General features: G+C 35.3%; 1 protein-coding gene across 1 annotated transcript in view; it reads right to left on the bottom strand.

Moving 5' to 3' along the window:
• LAMA2 (laminin, alpha 2) overlaps positions 1-24,085 on the bottom strand; it is a 310,853-nt gene that overhangs the window by 65,047 nt on the left and 221,721 nt on the right. The window contains exons 32-36 of the mRNA XM_008568714.1: positions 22,070-22,172; positions 11,080-11,196; positions 9,428-9,610; positions 7,839-7,844; positions 4,649-4,803 (exon numbers count right to left, since the gene is read on the bottom strand). Of these exons, the coding sequence (XP_008566936.1) occupies positions 4,649-4,803; positions 7,839-7,844; positions 9,428-9,610; positions 11,080-11,196; positions 22,070-22,172 (564 nt within the window). The remainder of the gene's footprint in view (positions 1-4,648; positions 4,804-7,838; positions 7,845-9,427; positions 9,611-11,079; positions 11,197-22,069; positions 22,173-24,085) is intronic.

The raw sequence follows: 24,085 nt of genomic DNA, 5'->3' as shown, positions 1-24,085 counted from the left end.
TAGAATAACAGCTGTACAAAGGATTACTCAAGGGCTCAGAGATAGGATAAAACAAAGCAATAGAAAGACAATAGAGTAGAAGGCAGGTAGGGAAGGTGTAAGAGAGTAGTCTTTTCTTTTTTTATTTTGAATATATTTATATTTTGAGTATATGTAAACAGTCTAAAGGTAGCTTGCCTAACAAATTACCACAAACCTAGTGGCTCAAAACTGCACATTTATTATCTCATTGTTTCTGGGAGCCACAAGCTAAGGCAGGATGTAGCAGCATTCTCTACTCATGTTCTCGGTTGACCCTGGTGTCCTCATCTGGAGCTCGGGGCCCTTTTCCAAGTTCATTCTGTTGTTGGCAGAAATCAGTTTTCTTTTTCAAGGCTAGCTGGAGAGTCTCTTTTCTTCGGGAAGAGCCTACTCCCTCCTTGAGAGTTTTCAAATGATTAGGTCAGGCCCATAGGGAATAAACTGCATTTTGATTCGCTCACAATCAATTGATTGAACACCTTAATGACATCTGCAAAATCCCTTCACCTATGCCATATAGCAAAACAATCATGGAATTTCATGGAAACAATCATACTCACAGACCCTGCAAAAAGGGAGTGTATACCAGAGGGCAGAAACTTACGGACTGTCTTAGAACTAAGGCCTGAAACTATAAAACTTCTAGAAGAAAACATAGAGGAAACACTTCAGGACATAGGACTGGGCAAAGGCTTTATGAACAGACCCCCAAGAGCACAAGCAAAAAAGAAAAAAAACAAAACAAAAACAAATAGGATTATATAAAACTGAGAGTAGCCATTTAAAAACTAGTGGTATCTAATGGCACTAGGGGTTACAATTAATCTGCTTTACAGCATACTTTACATATCTAAAAATATGGTTCTCTGAACAAAGCGATGTTACATCCAGTAGGTCCAACAATTAATCTTAATCTGTAAAATAACTGCTGTGGTTTTAATGTGTCCCCCCAAATTAATGTGTTGGTTAATTCCCAGTGCAACAGCGTTGAGAGGTGGCGCCATTTGAGAGGTGTTTAGGTCATGAGGCTTCGCCTTCATGAATGGATTAATGCCGCTATGAAAAGGGCTTGCAGGAGTGGGTTTTCTTTCTCCTGCTCTTCTGCTATGTGAGGACACAACATTCCTTCCCTCCAGAGGACACAGCATTCAAAGAGCCACCTTGAAAGCAGAGAACCCAAGCCCTAACCTGCCGGCACCTTGATTTGGGCTTCCCAGACTCCAGAACTGTGAGAATAAATTTCTGTTATTTATAAATTACCCAGTCTGTGGTATTCTGTTATAGCAGCACAAAATGGACTAAGACAGTAACCTATTGCTTAACTCTTAGACATTTATGTAGATAATCCTCTTGGATTTTCTGTTTTCTGGTTTATGGTTTTGAATATACCCTCAGTATCTGAAAAATTCAGACAGCCCAAACTGTTGACGACCAGTCCATCACTACTAATCTCTCCCTTTAAATACTTCACGTTTTGATTTACAGTTATAGCTATTTCTTTTAACCAATTGAAAACAGGTAAATCAAAACACAACAGCTATAAGTTTCTCTAGAAGAACTCTCTAGGATATAGCCCTCTTCTAAGAGGGGAGAAATTTGTAAAACACAAATATCTTCTTAGGCTGTTTAGCTCTATTGTTGTTTCTAATGTGAATCCTTAGTAAGACTTCTAAACAAAAATCGCTAAGTGTTAGGTATTTCTAAGGTATTTCTGATACAATATTATTAACCAGTTAATAATCATGAACTCTATTAAAGACTGTTGAGTATCCCATTATCACGTCTATTGAATTTTCACTCCATTTTTCATCCAGTAACTAGGTCACTCATTTAAAAAGAATATCAGCCACTCAAGTCCAGAACCAACAAACTAAAAAAAATTTACTTTAAAATAAATGTATGTAATTTTTGGTCATATTAAGTATGGGCTAGGGTCACACCCAGACACTCATGCCAGGTCACAAATATATTTACAAATCAGAAAATGTAATCTTCAGTTAGTATACGACTCATTTGAAAAGAAAAATTGGCTGCTTGCATATTTCTAACATTTCACAAAAAATAAGGCATTTTGTTGTAATTTCCACTTCTGAAAGTTATTGAGAATTTCCTTGAAAGTCATGGACAGTTGTTATTTTTTCTAGCATTATTTTTATACCTTTCTTTCATTTTGTTCTTTGAGACATGTTTTATATACTTACATGTGAGAATTTTTTCTTTTTGAGGGGAAAGGGGAAAACACTCACAGCTGATGAATACATGTGCATATTATTAGATTTCTTTACAATGAGGAAATAATCAAAATGTCCAGATTTCCCCATTTGATTACTAAGTCATAAAATGTGGCTAAAATGTGACATTCACAAGAGAATATTTGCTTGTTCCAAGATAACAATCTCTTCCTCTCTCTACTGCCACAGCTAGACTTGGGTCCTTCTTTCTAGTTTCTCTCATCTACCTCACAAACTACTTCCAGACTGCCTCATATTCAAAAAGCACAGCTCTTCTTATACCATGATTCATGCTCAAAAACTTTCAACTTACCCTCACCAGTAAGGTTTATCTCAAGTGCAGTGCTTGCTAAACAAACTGCTTAACTTATCATATAAGGCCTGACAAGGCCTGGTGTCCTAGTCCGTTTTCTGTTGCTATAACAGAATACCTGAGACTAGGTAATTCATAAAGAACAGAGGTTTATTTGGCTTACAATTCAAGGACAGCTGCATCTGGCATGGGCCTAAGGCTGCTTCTTGTCATGGCAGAGAGTAGCAGTAGCTGGCGGGTACAAGCAGATCACATGGAGAGAGGAAGCAAGAGAGAGAGAGAGGAGGTGCCAGGGTCCTTTAAACAACCAGCTCTCACGGGAACTAATACAGTGAGAACTCACTCACTAGCCCCAACCCCCAGGGAGAGCATTAATCAATTCATGAGGCTGCTGTCCCCACGACTCAAACAGCTCCCAACACTGCCACATTGGGGATCAGATTTCCACACGAGTTTTGGTGGGGACAGTACATCTAAACTCTATCACCTGGCCTCCACTGACCTTTCCAGTTTAATGTTCATTTATCACTCTATGGAAACTGGACTGCTTTTTCATGATCTGACCCTGAAACTACCTTCTCTCTCTGCCTTGGCTCAAGCCACTCCCTCGGCCACCACCCCCAGCCTACCACCATCCCTGCCCCCCACTACCCAGCTCTATCCTACTTCAAGGCCAGCCTCAATTCCTTCCCTTTGGGAAATCTTCTGGCCCTATTAGAGATGATCATTCTTTCTAGAACTTTTATAGCACTTCCTATGGCTCATGTAATGTGGAACAATTCTGTATTATCTTAGAGTTGTTTGTGTGCATGTATGATTTCTTCTGCTACATTATAAACTTTGTGTGTGGAAGAACTGCCACATTCATCTTTCTGTACCTCACAGCAACTAGCATTGAACATAGGAGATGCTTTTTCTATGTTCGCTAAATCTTAGATAAAACTCCAAACCTTGGAGTAACATCTGATTCCTTTTTACCTTGTGCTTTATGTATATAATGATTACCTGTCAACAATACTACATGGCTTTCATATTACAGCTGAATATATGTCTTCTCAGTCTATCACTGCTTCTTCTACCCTGATTTTAAGTAACATTGTTTTTACTAATGTTTTTGTTATTTTCTAAGTTTTCCTTCAGTCAGTCATGAATTCCTTTTCAAGGTTCACCTTGAACTTATTGTCTTGGCCTTGTTTAGAGGTATTAGATATGTATAAGGAGACAAAAGGATATATTGTCACTCAAGCATCATATTTTTGGCTACTACTAAAAAAAATACAGTAAACTGATAGATTAAGAAAGGGTTTTTCTGATCATTCTAGCTCCAAAGTTGTTCAAAAAGTGAAATTTTTGAGATGGAAGATTTAAGTATCTAAAAAGGCTTGAATTTAAACCTCACAACATGAAAACTGTCTTTTTATTTTTATTTTAGTTAGGCTAAAGTTTTACATTGGCACTTAACAACTTTGTCCTGGTTCATTAACATGCTACATTCTAGAAAGTTCTGCATCTATCCTAGTGGCCTTCTAATTGGATAAATAAAGAGAAAAACTTTGAGACAAGTCAGATATTTACTATTCTTACTCCAAAATAAAAAGAAAATTGTAGAAATTGTAAGCAAAGTAATTTTTGGTGTTGCTTTTACTCAGACAAAAGAATACATAGAAAATAATTATTTCTCTTTGCTATTACTTCATATAACCTTGTTCATTCATCCCTGCCATAGCCTCACTAGTTGATCTTTTTTGCTTTTATCAAGAGCAAGGCACTCTCATCTATGCCTTTTAAATATACAATAACACAGTTTCTATTCTTGCTATTTGTATCACTCTATCCAAACAATAATAACATATGCCAGAATATCTAATTCTAAAACGATATGTGGTGATTACCATTCTCATGAAATGGCTTTTGAAATTTATGAAAGAAAAAAATCTAATCTCCCCCACTCCATCCTGCCCCAAATACCTTCAGTTTAAAGGAAAAGAATATTCAATAGGGTACACTGGAAGAAGACATTCCCTCTGGGAATATTGCCAACAATTACAATCAGTTTTTGATACTGAAAATAAAAAGAGCTTACGGAATTAGCTTGTTTCCGGGCTTGGTTTATCAGTTCCTTTATCTCAGAGATGTTTTTCTTCAGGTTATCCTCAAGTTCCTTAATGGGTTTGAGTTTATCTATCAGCCGATCAGCTTCTTGTTCTAGATTTTTCACAGTGGCATCTGCATCTGCAACTGCATCGAACAAAATTAGCACACACACATGCACACACAGAAATGAGAATAGCAGTATTCTTAATCGAACAGTTTCATCTTATCCACGTGACACAGCCAGGCCACGACTGCTGAAGCAAAGTGTCTGAAGGCAAATGTGAATGTTTTAGTTGAGACTTAAGCAGGCCAGAGGAGATGTTAGAAAAAGAGGGCAATACTCTGGCTTTCGATTAGGGTGAAATTAGCATTGAAAGTGGAGAACACGATGACCTCAATTCAATGTCTAATTTCTAGCTTCAGCCAAGAAGTTAACCTTTATAGAATAGAAGCAAAGAATGAAAGCATCTTTAAAATGTCACCTAGTTGGTCCAAGCCAGAACTGTATTTAAATGAGGATTCTCGCCCAAAACTGGTTTTCTTTCTTTTTCTCACTGTCTTTCTTTTCATATCTTAAAGAGAGAAGCTATCAAAATATCTTCTGAAGAAGATTTTGATGGTGAACAACCCTTAGACCTGAGACCTATGTTATACTTTAATTAAATCTTTCATGCTGCAGTTCAATTTCATTCTGAAGAATAGTTGATTATCCTGTGTCTATATTAGGTTGAACCATATTGAACTGCCATTTTTCTAAGTAAGAAGAAAAAAGAAAAGGTTGAATAGTGACAATGTCAAAAGTTTAAACCCTAAGTAGTTGAAGGTTATCATTGATCCATAGACTTTCAGTGTGTGCTTTTCAAGGTGGGAATACGACACATGGAAAACCAATTATTCTGTCTCTGGGATGCTGATAGTCTTATCCAAACTATATCATTTATTATCTGATAGAGTATGTATTGTTCAGCATTCTGTCATTATGACCCTGATGAAAAAGTGAAACTGCTTAAAGTCCAAGGCTTCATATCCTGTTAGACTCTGAATGATCTGCTCTCTGGCTGACACTGGACCACTCAGAACTAATCCTCAGGAGTGAATCAGATGTGCTCAAAAGGATGTAAACTATTATTATTTTTAAGCTAGGTTTTGAAGTAGGTATTTTTTAGTCATGCTCAAAAAAATAAGTTATACTGTTAGTGGTGTTTAAAAAAGAACTAAGTCTGTCATTAACTTTAATTAATAGAGCCACTAGATTAAGAACTCAGTATTTTCTTCCTGAATTGCAGGTTATCTGGGTCAAAGCCCTTGTTATAGAATTGCATTGATAACAGGACATTTTGTACTCTTTTTTTTTGTCTTTTTTTGTGTCCGGCAACGGATCGCAACCCTCAGTGTTGCGCCCGGACCGGACCAGGACCAGCAATGGGATCGCAACCCTCGGCGCTGCGCCCGCACCTCGCTCAGCCAGTGAGCGGGAACCGGTCTGTATGTGGGATCCAAACCCTCGGCGGGAGTGCCGCCGCGCTTCCAAGCGGTGCACTGTAGCAGTGCGCCACTGGGCCAGCCCTTTGTACTCTTTTAATTAACCATTTGTCCATTTTTCCCCTTCCTTTAATTCTCCAATATTATTCTGATATTCTACAAATTACTGTGTAATTGAGAAAAAATTATTTAGATTTAGATTCATGAGAAAAAGAAAAATAAGCAAAGACTTCTTAGGTTTAGGCAAATAATAGATCCCTTTCTTCTAAGCTCACTGAAGTTTTTATCAAATGCTTCAAAATGAAAGCTGGAGGTTCCACTCCCCACCCCACCCCCCTTTTTTCTCTATCTTCTGGAGCAGTTTATATCATATAAAAATTATCTTTTTAAAGGTTTGAAAAAGAAATCCTCTGTGATATTGAGACTGATGCTTTCCAGAACAGTAGTTTTTAAAAACTTTCTCACTTTCTTCCATAATGACTTGACCACATAGATTTTTGGAATTCAAAGTGGAGGTTTTTTTTTTTTATTTTTTTGATCTTTTGCTTTTTTTTTTAAGCAGCTGGCCGGTATGGGAATCTGAACCCACAACGCTGGCATTACCAGCACCATGCTCTCCCAAGTGAGCTAACTGGCAAGTCCTGTATAGATTTTTAAATCACTTCTGAAGATGGATTTTGAAAAGTTAATATTTTTGTAGAAAACTACCTAGAGTTTTTAGGCTTTAAAGTTTATCAGCATACAGTTTTGTCAAGTACTCTCTTATATGTTAAATTTCCTCCCTTATCTACTTATATCTCCTTCAGAACTTTGCCTATTTGTGCTTCATTTTTCTTGATTATACCTGCCAATAATTTAATTTTAAACTTTATATTGCTAAGGGTTCACCTTTTGGATTTATCAGGTCTGTTGTTTTCTGTCTTCTAACTTGTTACTTTTTATCATCTTTCTCTTTCTGTAGGTTAATTTTACTTTTTCTAATTCACTGAGTTGAGTGCCTAAAATTGTTTATTTCAGTGTTTGCTTCAAATGTAATTGCCCTCATTTTCTCATTTTCCTTGGTCATATTATTCAGATTTTGATATGTTGGATTTTATTATTATTATTTTTCTAGATATTTTGCAGTTTTATTTTTGACCTTGAATTTAAACTATGGGATGTATAAGAGAGAATATTCTTGTATCCCAGTAGTTGCTCATTTGTTAAAACCTAATTTTATCATGTGTTTTTCCAAATTTAATTCTCTGCAAGTTGAGGATAATTACTTAGAACGAGGAGGAAAAGTGGGCTTCAGGGTGGAAAAACCACAACATAGACCTAATCTTTTTCAATCCTATTGCAAAGAAGTCGTTTGAGCTTCAGTGGCTGAATTTGTGTTATCAGAAGCATGGTAATTTAGATCCATCTGTGGAGGAATTCAGTTTTCCACTTTTATGTGGGTATCATATAGATACTTTACTAATTTTTCATGACACTATTAAAAACAGTTTATATCAAATACATCCACATACCTTTTTTTTTTTTTTATAAAGGAAGATTCTTTTGTATATGTAGCCTTCATACCATGACAGTGGAAAGACAGCTATGCAATGTTTAAAGCAATGCCAAAACATGGTACCATGCAAAGCTGAAGCATTTTTCAATAGGCAATGAAGCATAAAAGTTACCAAAAGGTATGCAAGTAAATGTATACATACTGATTTCTGCAGGTAATTTCATATGAAAGCAAAACAAAAAGAAATTAGAAAATTAATGACAAACTATTTTCTATAGATATTATAAAGTATTGACTATCAAAAAATGATACTTTTACAACAAGTATTAATTACAAATGAACCCTCCTTTAAGTCAAATAAATGTTATCAAATAAAAGCTCAAAAAATATGTCATTTAGCAGGCCATTGATCATATTCTAAAAGGCTTTTTTCTAATGTTCTTATGAGATAGAAAACACCCAATTTAATTAATATTTAAAGATAATCAACTATTTCTCTTAATAGAAGATAGGATTAAAAACGTTAGAGACAATGTTATGAAAAAGCCACTATCAATTAAGAATTAATCTAAAATAGAATGAAATAATAAATTAAATTATAAAATAAGTAAAATAGATAGTAATATTTACTTAAAAACTTATTTTCACTCATTTTTTTTGGAGGAATATTGTGATTTGGCATGCATCAGAAGTTATTCATATGGAATCTTTGAATTATGGCAGAAGCTATCTCAGGGCTTACATTAAAAAAAAAAATTAAAACGTTCATGTCTCTCCTTTTCACTCCTTGAAGAGATTGGTCAGGAGTAAATCTTTCTTCTCCCTAGCTCTGAAGTGCACGTTATATGTATTTGCATGCTTCCTTGCTCATGAAGAAGGAATCAAGCTAACATGAGGCTAGGGTACTGAAATCAGGCTCTACTCTGCAGTCAGATGGCACCTGAATTGGATAGTATATAATGCCAAAAACAGTGTTTTTGTTATTGCACTCTACAAATATTTTGAGCCCCAGTGAAAACGTTGGTATATAAAGAGGGCTAGTCTCTTAAAAGCAAAAAGTACCCAAACTCAAGCATCTCCATTGGTGAAACCATACACCAACATAACTTCTTATCTTGATAGAAAGGGAAGAAATACATTAAAAATGCTAATGTTTATTGACTATATATAACTGATGATTTAAATTATTATTATATTAAGTTCTACCATATTTTCTCAGTAAACCCTTAAGTTGATATAATTTGATGCAATATATACAATACATGAAGAAATCGTCTTTATAAACTAGATAAATGCTACTTTATTTCCTGGAAATGTTAAATAACTGAAATCTAAATAATAAATTATCAAGATTTTCAAATTTTAATGCATTTCAAGTTGATACCATTTTCATATTCTGTCCTAACAGGTCTGATAATGAGTGTGCTCCTTAACCTCTACGTTCCGTAAAACTTCACCAATTCTGAGGATATAATTTCCCAAGTACATCTGTATTTTCAATTACACTCGCAAATTAAAAGGCGCGTGGCATCCCTATACCAAATATCATGGAGACTTTGAGAATTCCTAATCTCTCGATCAGACAAAACGTAGATGGAAAAGCACGGGGGCAGAGCTGGGAGACTTGCATTCTAGTCAGATCTGCAGGGCACTTGATTCCTGAGCCCAGTCTATGAACTGGGAAGGGCAGAAAACACCACTGGGAGGGTCCTTTCCAGCTCTAACATTGATGAGTCTAGGATGCTTTTATAGAAATAAATGAGATCGTCACAGTGAAAAAGGAGATCTTACTGTTCTTGGAAGGATCTTTTACCACTGCATTCGTTTTGGCTACGCTGTCTGCCAGTTCATTGTAATTTTTCTTCAGGCCGTCAAGGTTCTGGTGGAGGTCTTTAATTCGCGCCAGTACATCCTTTGCTGTGTCGTTGGCTTGTCTGGCTTTGTCCTTAACAGCTTGCAGTTTAGCGACTGTGTCTGTCAGCAGAAGAGGGCATGAGAAACAAAACAAAGGGTCTGGAGTAAGTGGCTTAATCTGTGCTTGTCAACGTGAGGCTGCGGCTCGCTGACCTCAGGGACACATTTGCAAAGGGAAAAGGCTGAACTTTGTCTCATTCAATTGCAGCAAATGAAGCAAATTTTTTAGCTAAATTAATTTTCTCAGGGACCTTTGCTATGAATACCTGATTAGCTCTTAAAATAGCAACATGATTATTCTAAACGCTCATTGTGTAACGGCATATTGTGATTTGCTGCTGAACACATTAAAGAGAGAAATTCATCCACAGGAGACGTATAGCTTCATCAAAACTAGGCTTGAGATCTAATCTTCATTTCCAGAGATGGGGAAATGAATGTATTTCAATTTTAGAACACAGAGACTTTTTCAGGTATGTTAGACTCTGTGTTTATGTATTTATATCTGTTTTCAGCATTGGAAATTTTCTATGTGCTTACTACTCAAAAGAGACATGAAAATCTGAAGTTACTCAGGTTTTTTAATGTTAAGAAAGTAAAAAACATTCAGATTTTTAGTATTTCCTGTGCTGTATAAATGCATGAATTTATTTCCTGATCCTAATTTGTATATACAACATATGTCGAACATATAGATGCCTACTTGCGTGTGTAGGTTAGTGGTTAAGACCACAGGCTCTGAAGTAAAACTGTGGTGTTCAGATTTCATATATGCCACTTTTAACAATGGCCTTCAGTATTCCATGTCTCAGTTTCTCACTTGTAAAGTGGGGATAATGATGCTCCCCACCTTGTAAGGTTAATACAAGGATTACATACACTTAACATAAGCACATCGAGTCAGTAAATGTTTGCCGCCTTTGTTATTATAATAATATGTTATTAAAAATATAAAAATAGTATCCCTAAAATAATAGTGCTTTCAGGAACTAATACCAAGCAATAATTTCAAGTAGTTCTAACTAGGTAGGAAGATATTACAAACATAGTTTGAGCTTTAAAGTTTTTGAAAGTTATAATATCTAAGGAACTGAACTCTGCCAAGAGAATTACATGGAATGGCAGTCGGATCTCACCTATTGCTGTAGGTATGGTAATAAACTGCAACTTTTTGGTAATGCATCAATGTTTTAGAGAACAGTGTCTTTGTGATTTTATTCCTTCCCACTGATACAAGATTTCTTGGGCTGAAACATGGAGGCCAATATAATAATAAGATGTCTGTATTCTCCTTTCTGTAACATATTCCTATGGATGCCAGCTAAAGGCAATAAAGGATAAGAAATACCACAATGTAAAGTGTGGTTCAGTTTGTCATTCTGGCAAGGAAGAATTCTTAAGTAAGAAAACCAGTATCTAATTTCCTGACAACAGCACAAGTGTAATGCAAGAAAAAAATTATAAAAGTTAACAACATTCTTCAAAAGTTCAGGTCAGCTAGCACGGTTTGCAGTGTCCTGAATGCTTACCATTTGGAATGGCTGATAACTTTCCCAAAGTGTCATTCAAAGCTCTCAGGAGATCCCCATTTCTAACATCAGCATTTTCTAACCTGGTTGTCAAGCCATTCAGACGATCATCATTTTCTGTGAACAGAAAACAAGAAAAGGACAAAGCAATTTTAATAATCTCTGAGTTTATACTTGGATGTGCAATTTTGGGTTATTTTAATAGGAGGAGTTGTGCAGTCCACTGGCAGCTGGAGAACAATTCTTGCCTTTTTTGGCCTTCAACTGGGAAGAACAGCACAGGGAAAGGACAGATGGAAGATTCTCAACTATTAGTGTTGGGGATGTCAGAAAGAGCACCCAACATACTAATTATTATTTATTAATTATTTCATTTTATTTTTCATATAAATTATAAACATATTAATTAACAGTCTTCTCCATTTCATATAAGGACTGGGTTTTATAGGCAGACTGATTAAATCACTGTTATAGTACAGAAATGACCACTGTTATACTACAGATTATACTACTATAAGTACATATTATTGTTTAAGGTGTCTGCTTTTAAGTTCCAAGCCAAAGATATCACATCGCAGAAAAACAGAACATAAAATATTTCAGCAAAGCATTGCTTGAAAACATCAACATATCCATTTCAGTATATATATTATCATTTTGAATTATAGTCCCTCAAAATATGCTTTCAAGTAATTGGATTTTCTTCTCTGTCAATCGCAATTTGTCTTTTTAAAAATACTTCGGTTATTTTCACTGTTTGTACTGAAATAACCTATCTTTGGATAGGTTACTAAAACTATACTTTCTGAAATAAAACCAGTCTGATTAGGACTGTGATATCTATACAAATTCCTTGAGAATAAAGGGCTGCTCTTTTGATGTTAACTTGGTAGTCTTCACCAATTAAGAAAATGGAACTGCAGAAATTTTATTTCATAACTTCTTGATTTGATTTAATTTTTTTTAAAATAATGAAGCATTCAATTGTTCTGGCATGTAAGATGTTCATGTACAGCAAAAAAAAAAGTTAATTTAAAGGGCATCACTGAGTTTATGCTATTTTCTGCATTCTGGTGGCAAATACTGTATGAACAATTAGGCTTATTATTCAAAAGAAAGACTGATCTGAAGAATATTTTTTCTGCTGTCCCTCAAATTCCAAAGTGGTAATTTTGATTCTCTGCTTTCTGTACTAGAAAGTTAAAATGTGTATATTCTGACTCTGTTCTGATTTTTGTTTCAGCTACTCGACTCTGATCCTTTCCTAATTTATCCTTTCTTACACTGATCATTTTTTTTTCTGAAGTACTTTCTGGAATTTCTTGAGCCAATTCTAAACATTTCCTAGCTTTGGCCACAGAATTAGATGAGTAGAAGCTGTATACAGAGAAGAAGTGCAGATATTACAATGGAAAACTTATGAAACTATAGCAAAGAAATAAGCATTCCAAGGTTGGCTTAAATTAAAAGACTTATGAGGCACAGTGTATCCATAACTAAAATCTAAGGAAGCATGCATGTGGTCCAGTTTGAATTGTAACATGGCTGAAGAAACAACTATTGATCATTAAAAGAGAATCCAACCCGATTCTTTACTTGTAATTTTGGGGGAACAAGAAGAAGATCCAATTTATCATTCTAAGCTACACTTTGTGGGATTCTTTCTCCTTATTTCTTCAGCTCTCATACCCAAGAGCTGTAGCCAAGTCATCTCCTCCACCTTCTCTCTACAGATCTCACCCACCAAACCTCGAAGGCTATACACACACACTTCTTCAGCTGTGCCTCTCTCTTTTTCATCCTCCCCTCACACAATAGAAGACAAATGTCCAGGAATGAGCTTGGCAAAGCCAGGGCTCCTAAATTGAGGGAGGGGAGGATGCAGAACGATTAGGGTAGACCGTGAACATGCCTGACAATATAATTTCCCTTTGCCACATCATGCCCACTGAAATAGTACAAGATAGGCATATCCAGAGTGCGGATCACTAGACAGAGTTGACAGCACTTCTGCTAATAATAAACCCTTATTCAAGTTTACCACGTTTCTGGCATGGTGCTAAGTAGGAGTTAGGGTTTGGTTAAATTGGAAATAGTAACATTGAACTATGCTATACAAGCTCTTAAAATAAAGCTGTTACATGTTATTTCTCTTCTTTAAAATTTTTTAAAAGTTCTTTTTATCATTTATTATTTTATTTATTTTATCTCTTGATCATTAATAATGCCTTCTTTTGTATAATTCTAGTCATTAACAAAGTAGTGTGGTGCAATAAAATCATTACAGGATTGCAGAATCAAAAGATATGGGTTCGAATGCCATTTCTGTCCCTTTTTACAATGTAAAATGAAGATAACACCTTTCTTCATGTGACTGATATGAGGAATGAATTGGAGGATGTATGAGAAAGGACTGGATTCATCACAGGTAGTTAGTAAAAGGTAATGCATTCACGTTGGTTTGATAATCGCCCTAGGATGTTTTGCCAGTTTTCAATAATGTTATTTATAGATTTCTTTCTTCATTTAAACTGCTTGATCTGGTACCCAGTTTTATTTCCCTTTTATATTTCATAAGCATGTGTACATGTCCCCCACTTTTCAACTAAATAGGATGACTTTTATAGATTTTAATGGACATGTTCAATTTGACTATTCAAACGTGGTTAAGTTCCTCAAATACAATTTTTATTTTTAATTAATATGAACAGGGCACAAATAAATACCCTGAAAGAATCCCCCATTCACAAAGGTGAACTTTGTAGAATTTCTTTTAATTTTGAAGGGATCTGATTAAATGGAATCTACTGCCAGATTGTCATCTAGGTAACATTAGCAATGAACTATTTCATTTCTGTGACATTTGTCTTAGGAACCACTGCTTGTACACTTGTAGTTCTGTAGTACTCCTTTTCCAAAAGATGAAAAACTATCCTCTCCTTAAGATTTCCTTGTAGAAAAAATTTAGTTAATTCATATAAGTTCTATTTCCTACCAATATACTTCATCTTTCATTCTAGAGGCTCCTTCTAAAATAGAGAATGGGTTAATCTCTGCAGTGTTTCTATCTGTGGCTCTGAAGCAGAAAGTTTGAGATATGCATGCGATGTGGATGAGGTTATGTGGAAATTTTGATTTTGACCTTCCTGGTAATGTGATTCCTGCTACTCTTGAGTATTCACCAAGTCACTCATTTATCAAACATTTGTTAGGACCATGAGTATTAACATGCTACTTTCTGGTCTGCGGCAGAAGTCTAGAGTTTTTGTCCAGCAGAGGTTAAAAGCACCAGGTTTGGAGCCAGATGACCTTGTGTTAAACTGTTGACTCCACTAAATACCTGCCGAGGAACTGGGAGCAGTTCATCCAACCTCTCTGAAACTTACTTTTCTCATCTCTGAAGTGGAGATAATGATGCCTACCACATAAGGAAGTTGTGAAAAAAATAAGATATCATATATATGAATTATTTAGGGTTCCCAGCTTGCTAGTTGGGGCAAGATTTAGGGGATCCTCTCCATACAAAAATATAGATTTGTCTCCCCAGTTGCCTGAATGATTGCTTTTAAGTAATTGAAGCATCAGAGACAATGTACCCTTCTGACTCTGAGAGTGGTTTTTTTAAATTAAAAAAAAATTTTCATTTATTTTTTTTATTGAGCAATTTTTGCAAAACAAAGAACAAAGTTTCAAAACAAAATATTACCAAAGGACTTCCAATGAAAGTGATAGCTTTCTGTCTCAGCTCCTTTAAAGTCTACCTCTCCCTAAAGGCATTCATTTTAAACCCTTGCAGTTGTTTCTACTGGAATATACCATAGATAACCAAATATATTTATAATGTTATTTACTGATGCTTTAAGTTTATAAGTTATCTCTTGATATTGTAATAAGTGGTGAGGACTTAGTTTTCTTATATTCCTACTCATTTATATCCTCCTTTAGTATAGTTGACTCTTTAGCAAAATCAGTGTAAACATTCTGCATTGCCTTTGTTCCCTATATATGTTATTATTGTATAAATATTGCCCACTGTCAAGTCAAGTGGGGTACTATAATTAAATTTGCTTTGGTATGTCTCTTTAAAATTTCACTCTGAAGTGTTTTAAAACACAATTATCAATAACTCAAAATTCAAAATTGGAAGTGGCTGGGAAAGCCAACACAAAATCCCCCCAAATCTAATCTTCCTCTAAAGTTTTAGCATAATTTGCATATAGCTTAACATTACTTTTAGTTAGTCAATTAACCCATCTTCAAAGTTTCAAAACTTTTCTTTCATCCAGCTTCTTAGAAGATAATTTTAGTAGAGAGGATATATTAACCACATTGATCTTAGGTGAGGAGGTTAAGTTTTTCCAGAATTGATACTGACCATCCCCTTTCCACCAATCCAGTGTATATCAAAACACATTAAATTATATACATTAATTTTAAAAATTATATATTATATATAAAATATATATATATATATATCATATGATTGATTACATAATTATACAGTATATGATTATATGATTCCTTGGATATGTGGAAACAATCTGAGAACTTCAAAATTTGTATATGCTTGGGCCGGCCCGGTGGTGCACTGCTACAGTGCACCGCTTGGGAGCGCAGTGGCACTCCCGCCGAGGGTTCAGATCCCACATACAGACCGGTTCCCGCTCACTGGCTGAGTGAGGTGTGGGGGCAACACTGAGGGTTGCGATCCGTTGCCGGACACGAAAAAAGACAAAAAGGGAAAAAAAAAAAAAAAAAGAAAACACTGCAAATAAACTTGGATTTAAAAAAAAAATTTGTATATGCTAAATTGCCCATCAGTTGTTATGATAAATCAGAGAAGTCAATGGCAAGGTTTCTAATGGCTCTCCATAAGAGAATTAGATTGAAACTTCTGCTTCCTTAAATATCCCTTTTCCAAAGTTTGCTTCCTGAGCAAAGTAGAAAATATCAAATCAGTTTCTCATCATAATCTTTGTCTAGTTCTTGGCTTTTTTGAAGAAAAGTGTTCCCTTAAATCTATAAACCTTTATATAAATTATAAAACCTTGATTTCCCAAAATAAGCAAAGAGAATTAGACATACATACATGCCAGTATTTGTATATTTTCAGGTTATTGACAAAGTACTAATTGATAAATGTGGAAAGCACCTATTAGATTGATGGGGAGACACAGAAGAATTAGAAAATATGGCACCTGTGGCTGGGGAGTTTGTAACATAGTGAAAACAAACAGAAATAGAGTTATAGAATTTTTAAGAGCAATTACAAAGTCATATATCAATGAGTATAGCATGTCAACATCAAAATATTCAGTATATGCATTTATTTTTAAAATATTCTTTTTAAATAATGTACAGTAAAAATGTGATTAAGGTGTGGTTAATGAAAAAATCCCATTCTAAACTGATTTTTACAGAGGTGTGAATTAGTAAAGAGGAGAGCCACAGGCCTTTCAAATAGGAGAAACCATATGTGGCTGATGGTTGGAGTAGAGAATGGCAGAAGGTAAGTGCAGAGAGGAGAGTGCCTACTCATGTCGCTGGAGTCCACGTGCAGCTTTCTGGGAGGCAGGAAGGACATGGAGAACATTTAGTCTCAGGATCAATGAAGTGCTCAGATTTTATAGAACAATATGCCATAGGTCACATAGTGCCTTGGTGCCAATTTGAAAGCTCTTTCTCTTCCTCAAGACTTTACTAGCATCTGTTTGAAAAATTTTATAATAAACACATGAATTTACAATGACATAAATATAAATGATGTCCACTGGAGTTTTATTGTGGACAACCTGTATACAGCCATAAGCAGAAGTCCTGGAATAAGAGTCAGTTTATATTCTGATGCAGGGCACGTTGGATACTTGGTGGAAGATCATTCTGTAGTTGTGCACAGGGGTAAGAGAAGATTAGCTGGGTGTGTGCTGCCATGCAAGCTTAAGATGGGTAGCAGATTAGTGATGTGGCAGTAGCAGTGACTGTAGAAACAAAAAAAGACATATGAGAAATGAAAGGAAAAGAAGACTTGACAGAATCTGGAGACAGATTAGATGTGGAGGGTGATACAGAGAGAGAAGTTGAAAATAACGGATTTGCGAAACAGAGAAAAATATTTTGCAAAACAAATAATAACAAAAAAATAGAAATAGAGATGAACAAAACATTTATTTGCCTATTTGTTCATTCCGGATAACTATATTATAATCTTGTATACAATTTTTATCACTTTTGCAATAAAAATAAAATTTAAAAAAATTTAATAGCAGCTTATTCAATTGTTAGTATTTCTTTTACTTAAATGATTTTGTTTTACATATGAGAGGTGGTCAGCTTTGCTAAACTATATAATATATTATTATACACATTTACTAAATTATAGCTTCATATACTAAATTAATTATTTATATAATTTAATTATATAAATTATATTATATATTATGCACATTTTATTTTATTAATTTTATCATATTGTGTTTTCATCTTTAGATATTTTAAGAACAGAAGAGGTACAATCTCACTCAAGTCACTTCACTATATTTTTTTATTCACTTGTACAGTCCCTTGTCTTAATATTGAGAGTTCTAGAGATCCTGTCCCCTAAGTCAACCTCGCTGCCTAGTGCAGGATCCTGAGACCTGTGCAGGAAGGAAGAGCAGTTGAGCAGGAAGAAAGGTGGGTGGAATCTAGAGCTGTATTCCTATCCCAGACCTCCTGCTAATTGATTTGATGAGGCCGTTATCCCCATTTTTCCACTTCTTTTTTTAATCCCACAAATTCTCTGCATTATGTAGGCACATTATATAGGCAATCACTGAGTTTAGTGATGATGATTAGAGATGGTATAGTTTCTTTAACCTTTTATTCCAGTTTTCCTTCGTGATTGTTATTTCTATGCTTCCCTTCCTCCAGTACCTTTCACAACTTTTGGATGGGTCCTATATCTGATTACCTATTTTGCACAGATATAAATACTAGAGTGACCCTGCATGGGAATATCTGGTATCACTGTGTTTTATAGGAAGTCAGGTTATTAAGAAACCCTGTTTTGATCTGGAAGTGTCAAATTAGACATTGTTTGAGATGGGCATAGTGCTTGATAAGCCATCAATAACTGTTAGTTGCGACTGCATGGGGCCGTAGACGACACGTCAGGAAAGGAGGGAAGGGGTGCTTGTCTGTCGGAAGGTCCTCTGAAGATTTAGGATATAGGGATAGAGGGAAATCCTCTCTGCAGCCAGGGAAATAAAAAACTAGAATGACTAGACATTGACACTTAAACACGTGGTTCCTCTAGGATATGCTCTAAAGCTGACTGTGGACTTGTAGGCTTGTTTTGTTTTGGGCAGCAGGGAAATTGAATCTGAATACCTTTAAATAAGACAAGTACTCTGTGGTTTAACATTGGCCCCACCATTCCTTGTGCTATCTGTGAGGCTCTTTAAAGCATTCGTATTTATCTCTGGTCTAGACATACTTACTTGCATAAAAACCCAAAGACTCCCAGATTCTGATTCTGAACAGACAACAAAGCCCAGATGAATTTTTAGTTGTAACCCCCTTTTCTTATTGTCCAGGCCTTTGTCTCTTGCTAAGATGATAGAGAGGAACATTCTGCAGGTTTGCTTCTCGAACTCTACTCACATGGTGGGGTTGGAATGACAAACTAAATCTCACCCTTGCCCCTCCATGTTTGCAGCTATTTTGCCACTTTTCGTTTTTCCTCCTAAACTAAAAGTCCAAGCTGCTTTTATTTTATTGATTTTCTCTGTTCACACTCCAAAGGGGGAGCCAAAATTTTGCATGAGGTATCAGCAATTTCAACGGGAAAAGAAGGCTTTGTTTCCCAGGGGACCCAGGCTTGATTTCATCCATTTTGTCTAAAATTATTTTTCAATGGAACAGATTTTGTTTGTCTTTCACATGCCTACCCATGGAAAGGTTGATTCTGGCAAATGTATCTTGCAAGCTCAAAAGGTGCATGTCTTTAATAATAAAAGAATTCTTTGGTCAAAATATAATTCCTGTATCATATTTTGGTTGAACGGCACTGCAGTATTCCTGTTTATTCTCTTTTTCTAATGTAAAGTAATAAATAACATCAAATCTCAACAGATTAGTAATTTCAAGTGTATTACGTCGTGATCTCAGAACCTTTCTGATACACTTGTCCAGACTGAATGACTGAGTGGTTGGAAGACCAAAGTATAGAAGAAAAGTATTGATAGGTTTGATAAAAATTAATGATTGGAATAATGTTTTTACTGCTCTGTGTGTTGGACAGCACTAAATGTCAAATAAGACACTGATTCGTTATTCTTGGGCATGGGAATAGATCTTTTCATTCCCTGTGAGTGTTATCCATTGTAGAGAAATGTTATCTATTTACCTCCAAGTAATTAAATAAGCTTACTTACCTTGGGCAGAGACAATAATTAGGGGTACGTTAAGAAGTAAATAAAATTGAAAAGTTACTCTGTATAAGATAAGGTGTATAATGTTAAGATCTTAGTATTCTCAGACTTCTACTGTATTTCCTGCTGTGTATGCATTCCATGAGAACTTCAACTGGCTATTTTATTGACAGAATTTCTTGTCCGTCTGCAAAGTAGTATTAATTCACTTGGTGGTAGTAATTCATCTTCTAACTCTTTCCATCATCAATTTGTACCAAGCCTCAAATCCATCAACAAAATGATTTTTTACCTCCACAGACATTCAATCAGTGCAATGCAGACTGGCTTCAAATCTCAAACTCGCACAAGGGCAAATTTACTTTTAACAGATGTATATTCAAAAATTAAAAAGCAAAACAAATTGCTCCTGGCAAGTTCAGACTCCCTCAAGGCAAGGACAGTGTAAAAATGGCAGGGAGTAGCACTAAGTCATTTACGACTAAGGCTCACGAACTAACTGAGCAGCACTGAATGGAATCAAACAGCAAATTAGAAATATGGAGGGTGTACTGGCCGCACCATTTTTATTCCTTCTAACTCCAGGCACCATCGAGAGAGAAATGACTAAATCTCGATTTTAATAGCTGCTGTCAAGAGTTTTGCTCTGTAGGGCCTATTTCAGCAGTTCCTGGTGATAATATATGGCATTTCCTTGATTAACAGCCATTTTATAACCTGCGTAATTGGCCACAAATCAGGGGAATGTCATAATGTAGCAAGAAAACATTCCCATCTCCGTCATAGCCTTGGCTTGGTTTTCTGGAGGAATTATGACTTGAGTAGTTTGTGGGTTTTCATTACTTTAAATAATGTACTACCTGAACTACAAAAAAAGACATTTAAACTAATGAACATTTCTGTCTCCTAACCCTATCTACCATGCCTGTCCTCAGATTTCTTTTTCCTTTGGAAAAAAATGCCTAAAAATGGAATTTTTTTCTTCATTTTTATAATACCAGTGTTTGTAGGAAAATAGAGGCAGGAACAGGACCAGGAGTAGTGTGAGGTGAGTCAGGCACTCAGCTCCAGTCTGAAATTTCAAGGAGCACAAAAACCTCAGAAATTAAGATAAAAACATTTTAATGCAATATTTTTTTAAGAAATCTAAATTACTAAAAAATATCCATAATGAGCAAAATATTAAAATCTTAAAGTGAGGCTCTGCTCCAGCTCTTGCAGGACTCACTTCACTCACTTTCTCCTAGTCCCAGCCCTGTGCAAGGGTATTAAATAGGAAGGTGTGACCACAGAGTAATAGGATCGAGTGTACTTGTCCACTAGGAAAACAAGTTTTGGCCATTTACAGTCACTTCAAATTGTAATAAGAGCCATCACCTTCACAGACTTATGTATGTAGGGAGGTTTATTTCACCTGTAATACACAGTCCAAAGCATTCTGTTACCGACGTGCTGTTTATAATGGAAACAGAACTTGTAATTCCATATCGGCCTCTATTGGAGACCAAAACATACCAAATATAAATAATTTTTAAATCTCTTCTCTTTCTAAGGTAAGGAAGATAACTATGAAGAAATGCAATTTTTTTATTTTAAAAAAGTTATTTCCTAATTTGAACTAGCCAGTATGATATATACCAGAAATACAAAGTTAAAAAGACTTTGTGTCTTTTCTCAAGAAGATAGAATATTAAGCCCATGACTGTAGTGGTTTGACAAGCCAAGGATGAAGGTATGCCCAGAGAGCAGGCATATAAATCGAATGAGGTGCTAGGTTTGCTAGAGAAGATGACATCTGAGCTAATCTGGAAGGTATGGTAGAAGGCAGTTAGATGAAGAGAGATAGAAAATGAGACATTCCAAGGAGAAGAAATAAGTGTGAAAACGTGGGACATTGAAATGGTAGCATGTTTTGGAGGAGTCATAAATATTTAGGTCAGGTTGGGGAGATCTACGCAAGCCAGAAACGGTAAGGGATGAGACTGGAAAGAAAAATAGGAGGCAATTCAAATGAGATAAAAAGAGATATTGAATAAAATTGTAAGTATAACAGCTTATTTAGAGAGCAGCCATGTTTAATAATATATTCTTAACACAAAACCAACAATGTATCAGGGTAGATATTTTATGCACTTTGATGCTTGAATTAGGAATAAAATACATAAACAAATGGATATAAAAGATTTAAAAACTTTTCAGAAAATGTGATCCACTAATAGAATTGAAAATTTCATGAAGGCATTTATATGCCTGACTCCTTTATTTCTGAAGCCCAAACAAAGTAGAATTTCATAGTCTTAAAAACTTATCATACTAAAAGTTACTCTACTTTGGATATTGGTGAAGTAATGCTATATAAACTAGCCTTTAAAATTATGGAATATTATCCAATGCAAAATGAGATGTGAAGATGAAATATTGCAACACTGGTGAAAAAGTTTACTTGCATTCAATCCAGATTCTAAAATAATCATTTAAAAAAATGCTGAAACAATTACATTCTCCAATAGTCTGATAGAATGTCCTACCAATTACAAAGCAATTAATCTGAATATAACAAAAACAGTGGCCACACTAACCTTTTACATCATTTGCTAACTTCTTGGCTTCATTAAGAATTCCAAAGCTTTTCTGAAGAGAGTCTCTGGCGCCTTCCTTTAATAAACCCTGAGGACCTGTTGCCTGTGGACAGAAAAAGAAGTGTTACATATTTAAAATCATAGAATAATGGAGCAGAGATATGTAGAAGGCAATTGGTATACAGTGTTTGCTTTCAGGAAAGAGTTCTGGGCTACAGATTTAGAACTGTAAATTATCAGCATATATTTGGTAAAGTTAGGAAACTGTTTATTGGGAGACAAGAAGAAGGTCTAGAACAGAATCCTTAGGGACTTCAATGTTTAAGGGGCGGGTAGAGAAAGCATGGCTGGAGGGTGGCTAAGACTCTGGAGAGGAAAGGGAGAAACCAGGAGAGTATTTTATGGAAATTAAGAGATAAAGAAATGACCCAGTGCTTGCTGGCTGGTAGTGCTGCAAGCACACAACTGGTCAGTATTATCAAGTGCTGCAGAAGTCAAGCAAAATAAGAACTTAAAGTTATTCATTGGCTTTATCCCTCAGCACTCTTCACTGTAGTTGGGGGCGGGGAGCTGGTGAGCGGGGAGCATTTCCTGCATCCTCCAGGTGCTGAGATGAGAAAGAATACTGCTCCTTTTTAAAACACATCCCAAAGTAAGAGGGTACTTCAAAAAGTTTGTGGAAAAATAGAATTGAGAGATAATATGAGTCTTGCCATGAACTTTTGAAGTACCCTTATACTATGGCAAAACACAGTCTTCTAAATGACAGTCTCTGAGCCACAGTCATCGCCTAGCAAAGATGTATTTCTTGAGGCTTAGATTAAAAAAATTGACACAAAGATAATAGAATGATATGGGAAAAGGAATGTTTAACTTGAATGTCTAGTTACCCATTTTAATAGTGTTTGCTTCTCAGCTATCATTACAAAATACATGTATACCAAGACATAGATCAGATAGAATTTTTTGTGTAGATTTTAAATTGGAAAATATTCTAGGTGCAAGAATGGCTGTAGAATACTAAATATTTGTTGAAGTTATAAATCTGAACTCAAGTTATCCCACACATAACTCTTCAAAGACATCTGCAGTGCCTTCGTGACATTATTTTTATCATTCAGATTATTTGAGCATTAAACTAGGAAAGATTACAGAACTTGGTACAGCTGTGGTCAAATTTATTTTAAAGTATTATTCCAATGGCTTTCATTTAAATAAATTGATTGCTCACAGAAAAGATTGATTATACAATTCTATGATATCTACAAAAGGACATATTGAAAACATAAATAAAAAGGAACATTGTGCATAGTTCTTGCAAAAGACAATATTGGCAAATTATTCTACAGAAAACTGACGGTGTCTTCCACTGGAAACATGGGAATTCTTAGTCTTACAGTTTCTTTAATTAGATACAGTAACATCACGTGTTATTCATCTTGAAAAAAAAAACAGTAAGAGTGTCAAAACTAATGGCACAAATCCAATGCATTTTCTTACAAAAGTAAGTCTCAGGTTACCCACTCAGCTTCTATATTTGTTCCAAATTTACACACCATTCTTACTCTTTGGTTATAGGTTTTCTGATTCAAAACAGATTAGCAACAGGAAATGACAAAGAAAAACGTGAAGAGTCTCTAGGCACATGAAAACAGCAGAAATGGCAGCTGACAAACTATCTGACAAGAAGAAAAGTAGAAAGAAAACTCCAAAAAGTAGAGAGAAGAATTTTAAAGCTCAGAAGTCCAGTCATTTCAGAGAAGGGTAAAATGTATAGGGGTAAAGTTGGTCTTAGCAGATGCCAACATTATTGTAGTCAAGTTACTAATGTTGATAATGATGATTCTGAATTGTCAAAATAATATGTCATTGATAAGACTAGATGAAACTAGGGGGAAAAAAGGAAAGAAAAAAAAAAGCTACTCCCCCCCCCCCCCCCGGGGGGGGAAACTTTTTAAAAAAAAAAAATTGAAAAAGATTTTTAAAAACCAATATTAAAAAATAAACACTAAAAAA

Source organism: Galeopterus variegatus, unplaced genomic scaffold, assembly GCF_000696425.1.
Source record: "Galeopterus variegatus unplaced genomic scaffold, G_variegatus-3.0.2 Scaffold434, whole genome shotgun sequence".
Lineage (NCBI taxonomy): Eukaryota > Metazoa > Chordata > Mammalia > Dermoptera > Cynocephalidae > Galeopterus > Galeopterus variegatus.
Note: the sequence above shows the minus strand (reverse complement) of the source record. Positions and strands in the feature narration are given on the sequence as shown.